General features: G+C 36.7%; 1 protein-coding gene across 4 annotated transcripts in view; it reads left to right on the forward strand.

The window, feature by feature from the left end:
• Positions 1-5,377, forward strand: part of PPP3CB (protein phosphatase 3 catalytic subunit beta) — a 58,101-nt gene that overhangs the window by 13,429 nt on the left and 39,295 nt on the right. For all 4 annotated transcript variants that reach the window (XM_017519528.1, XM_017519530.1, XM_017519525.1 and 1 more), the window contains exons 2-3: positions 2,810-3,010; positions 3,704-3,828. In XM_017519528.1, coding sequence (XP_017375017.1) covers positions 2,810-3,010; positions 3,704-3,828 — 326 coding nt within the window. The remainder of the gene's footprint in view (positions 1-2,809; positions 3,011-3,703; positions 3,829-5,377) is intronic.

Consider the following 5,377-nt stretch of genomic DNA (forward strand, 5'->3'; position numbering starts at 1 on the left):
TTGTCTGTATTGTTACTATTATTATTATCATTTTTGAGACAGTCTCACTCTGGTGCCCAGGCTGTAGTGCAGTGATGCAATCTAGGCTCGCTGCAACCTCTGCCACCCTGGGTTTAAGTGATTCTACTGCCTCAGCCTCCCAAGTAGCTGGGACTACAGACTTGCACCACCATGCTCAGCTAATTTTTGTATTTTTAGTAGAGATGGGGTTTTACCATGTTGGCCAGGCTGGTCTTAAACTCCTTACCTCAAGTGATCCACCAGCCTTAGCCTCCTCCAGTGCTAGGATTACAGGCATGAGCTACTATGCCTGGCCTAATTTTCTATTTAGAAAAATCAGAAAAAAGGGAGCTGCCTTACATTTCAGTCTGTATTTATTAGACTTTTAATGTACATTTCTCTCATTTTCTTTCTTTCTTTTTTTTTTTTTTTTTAGACGGAGCTTTGTTCGTGTTCCCCAGGCTGGAGTGCAATGGCATGACCTTGGCTCACTGCAACCTCTGCTTCTCAGGATCAAACAGTTCTGCCTCAGCCTCCCCAGTAGCTGGGATTATTGGCATATGCCACCAAGCCAACTAATTTTGTATTTTTGGTAGAGACAGGATTTCTCCATGTTGGTCTGGCTGGTTTCGAGCCCTCAACCTCATGTGATCTGCCTGCCTGGGCTCCCAAAGTGCTAGGATTACAGGCATGAGCCACCGTGCTTGGCCTTCTCTCTCACTTTCTTTATTTTGAAGAACAAAGTACTATTCAGTCAGGAGCCTGAAACTGTTTCAGTTCAAGCTAATTTTGAATGCATAAACATTTACTTGTTGGATCAATAAAAAAGGAATAAAAAAATTTAATATATAGTAATTTTTCCTAGGAATATGACCTCAAAATTGTGCTTAGATGCCATTGAAATAGATGTTCATGTTTTCCATTTCATTCAACAAATATCACTTAGAAGCAGTACAGTTGGTGATTTCTTATAGAAATCATAAATATGTACTGCAACAGTGAGAAAACCAACTACTTAACTATGACAAAATGGGAACTTTTGGTTAAATTTGTAGGGATAGGCTGGTTTTGGTGGCTCATGCCTGTAATCCCAGCACTTTGGGAGGCCGAGGTGGCCAGGTCACCTGAGGTCATGAGTTCGACACCAGCCTGGCCAACATGGTGAAACAGGAATTAGCTGGGCATGGTGGTGGGCGCCTGCAATCCCAGCTGCTCGGAAGGCTGAGGCAGGAGAATTGCTTGAGGCCAGGAGGTGGAGGTTGCAGTGAGCCAAGGTGGTGCCACTGCATTCCAGCCTGGGCGACAGAGCAAGACTCTGTCTCAAAAAAAAAAAAAAAAAATTGCTGGCATAAATTTGCAGTGATAATATTTTACACAAAATCAAAAGTGTTGCATCTCAAACAGTTTAGATGGAAGTGAAGATGATTTGACTTTGGGAGGTCGGGGCAGGCAGATCATGAGGTCAGGAGATCCAGACATCCTGGCTAACATGTTGAAACCCTGCATCTACTAAAAATAGCAAAAAGTTAGCCGGGCATGTTGGCACATGCCTGTCGTCCCAGCTACTCAGGAGGCTGAGGCAGGAGAATCACTTGAACCCAGGAGGCGGAGGTTGCAGTGAGCCCAGATCGTGCCACTGCACTCCAGCCTGGGCGACAGAGTGGGACTCCGTCTCAAAAAAAAAAAAAAAAAGAAAGTGCGTTAGATGACTCAAAAAGTGACTCCAACAATAAAGAATGCACTAGTTTTGAATATATGCATAAAATTTTGAATGAAAGTGTTTTGTGAAACATTAAGATAGGAGAAAAATCAGTATTTTGAAATTACGACATGTTTCAAGTCTACTAAATTAATTTACATTTCAGAAGTAAGCATCTAGTGTTTGGTCTGTATCTCTAAAAGTATAAAGTCAAGTTAGTCAGAAAACATTGTTTTTATGTTCTTATTAGAAAGGAACATGGTAAATCACCTTGTATTTGGGATTTCTTTCTATTTAGGCCTATTTGGTATTAAAGTGTTGTCGGTTTTTTTTTTGAGACTTTGTCTCTCTATGTTGCCCAGTCGGATCTCCAGTTTTTGGCCTCAAATGATCTTCCTGTCCCAAGTGGTTGAGATTACAGACACAAACCACTACTCCCAGCATTAAATTGTATTTATTATTCTTCATTTAAGGTAAAGAGCACATAATAGTATAATACAATATTTTGAGAGTTCTGCCTAAAAATGTTTTAGCTTAAAAAAGCTTTGGTTATCCTGAAATAACTTAATTTTGTGAGACAATTCATTTCTCCAATAATTCTCAACAAAGAACATGTTATTAAAAATACCTTTTTTAATTTTTTTTTTTTTGAGACAGAGTCTTGCCGTTGTTGCCCAGGCTGTAGTGCAGTGGTGCAATCTCAGCTCACTGCAACCTCCACCTCCTAGGTTCAAGCCTCCCGAGTAGCTAGGATTACAGGCGCCTGACACCATGCCCAGCTAATTTTTTTGTATTTTTAATAGATAACAGGGTTTCACTATGTTGACCAGGCTGGTCTCATACTCCTGACCCGAGGCAATCCACCCACCTCGGCCTCCCAAAGTGCTAGGATTATGGGCGTGAGCTACCATGCCTGGCCATAAATAGCTTTAAACATAGTATAATATGCTTACTATTTAGAAAAATACTTCTACTCAATAAATGAAGAAGAAAGAAAACTCCCTGGTTTACAATTTTTACTCTTATCTATATCTGGTTATTAGTTTTTATGTTAATATATTAACATAAAATACATTGGTAACTTTTTTTATTAATTAAAAAAATTTGCAGCTGTCCCTTTTCCCCCAACACATCGCTTGACATCTGAAGAAGTGTTTGATTTGGATGGGATACCCAGGGTTGATGTTCTGAAGAACCACTTGGTAAAAGAAGGTCGAGTAGATGAAGAAATTGCACTTAGAATTATCAATGAGGGTGCTGCCATCCTTCGGAGAGAGAAAACAATGATAGAAGTAGAAGCTCCAATCACAGGTAAGCTTATTCATGTTTTGGGTATTATTTTCATTATGTCATTATTTAGTTGCCTGGATTTAAAACTTATTGTTTTCAATTATATTGTATACTAAATCAGTATTACATCAACATTGTCTTAAATTTCCAAATTATTTTTCATACTTAAAAAAGATTTCCTGTTTTCAGTGAATAGACTATGATTCTAAATAATCTGAGTGTAGAAGTTAGTCTAATATGTTTTTATGAAGGTTTCATCAATTCTGTTAACCATACTTTAATTTGATTCAATACTTTGCTTTCATTTGTTAAGTTCAAATACCTTGATGTCACATCAGATACTAAAAGTGACCATTTAGAGAGCAACAGAAAGTATTGAGTCAGAATGGAGATTTTAACTGCCACCATTGTAATTTTGTCATCTTGAAACTTAAAACACATCCTTGGAGCCCTAGAGAAGATCTTTATAAATGTAGGTGACAGTTTGTCATTGACCACAAATTTTGTTATTTCTGTTAACACTTTTTTCTAGATCTTGAGCACATGAATACCTGGTTACACATCATCCTAGTCATGAGTCTTATATTCTACTCTCTTCTCAGACATTTCTTGATAGCATTTATACTATGTCTTGTGTAAAAGAAATTTTGACTTAACTAAAATTTGTTATTTTAGAGAATTTTTTCCCCTTATCTAATAATCTTCTTGTTTCAGTGTGTGGTGACATCCATGGCCAATTTTTTGATCTGATGAAACTTTTTGAAGTAGGAGGATCACCTGCTAATACACGATACCTTTTTCTTGGCGATTATGTGGACAGAGGTTATTTTAGTATAGAGGTAATAATCATATTCTGTCATTTGATTTGCTGTTAAGTGTTGACATAGATACTTTCCCTTAATCCTAGTTTTTACAAGTGCCTGTATTGGCTTTTTAAAATACCTCTGCATATTCTGAAGGTTTTATGAAAAGTTACTATTTATTCCTGTTCGGTCTTTCAAACAATTCAATTAGATTTCTTTGTATAACTGTTTATATAATTATAATTGCCATTTTTTCCCCAGTGGAATTTATGAGCAGACTGAGGGGTCTTTATTGCCCTGTTAACTAGTGGCCTTAAAAAACTAGTGCTATTTATCTCTCTTGCCCCTCAAGGCAGAAACCATGTGAAAAAAGATTACTTGAATTTTCTCTGAATTAACTAAATGTACAATCAGTATATTGTGAGTTTTTTATTGCTTGAGCCGTAGTGCTTCTGTTTCTCCTTATATAGCTATTAAAACTCAATTGTGTTATGTGGAATCTTTTATGTATTTTTAAAGTATTAATTTGTTCTTAAAAACTTGAGGCATTAAAATGACCTTTTGATTGTCACTTAACAGGAGATGGTTCCTTTTCTCCTTTTTCTTTTTTCTTTTCTTTTTTTTTTTTTTGAAACAGGGCCTTACTCTGTGATCCATGCTGGAGTACCTTGGCACCATCATGGCTCAATGCAGCCTTGACCTCTTGTGCTCAAGGGATCCTTCTACCCCAGTCTCTCAATTAGCTGAGACCACAGGTGCACACCGTCATGCTCAGACTAATTTTAAAATTTTTTTGTAATGATGGAGTCTCCTGTATTGCCCAGGCTGGTCTTGAACTCCTGGGCTCAAGGGATCCTCCTGCCTTAGCCTCCCAAGGATTACAGATGTGAGCCATGGTGCCCTGCCATCTTTTTAAGTTATATAAATAAAATGTGGTAAATATAGAACAATATGTATTTTCCAATATGTACATTTTCTTTAATGAAAAGGGGATCATATTATAATAATGCCTGAAACTTGCTTTTTCATACATCCCTACACTGCAAATATCTTTCCAAGTCAGTACATAAAAACTTGTAACATCATTTTAATAGCTACATTGTTAAAAATAAATAAATAAATAAATAAATAAAATAAAAACTAAAAGAAAAAAAGAATAGCTACATTGTTTTCCATCTAATAAGCAAACCATAATTAATCAATTCCTTGTTGTTAGACACTGAAGATGTTCTCAGTTTTTCGCCTTTACAAATGATGCTTCAATGAGTCATATTATTCATACATCTTTGCATAGTTACCTGATTATTTTGGTAGGACAGATTCCTAGAGGTAGAATTATTGGGTCAAATCTCTACCAATAGATACCTATGTTGCACATTTAATATGTTCCAAGGATGTTCTAGGAACCGAACGCAATCAATTAATCCTTACAGTAATATTAATGAGGTAAGTACTATTATTTTATTCATTTCATAGATGAGGAACCTGATGCTTAGATAGGTTAAGTAACTTGTCCAAGGTTGTGTTATTAGTAAACAGCACAGCCAGGCAGTGTGACTCCAAGCATGTGCCTTTTTTTTTTTTT

The sequence above is a fragment of the Cebus imitator genome, unplaced genomic scaffold, assembly GCF_001604975.1.
Source record: "Cebus imitator isolate Cc_AM_T3 unplaced genomic scaffold, Cebus_imitator-1.0 Scaffold755, whole genome shotgun sequence".
Taxonomy (NCBI): Eukaryota; Metazoa; Chordata; class Mammalia; order Primates; family Cebidae; genus Cebus; species Cebus imitator.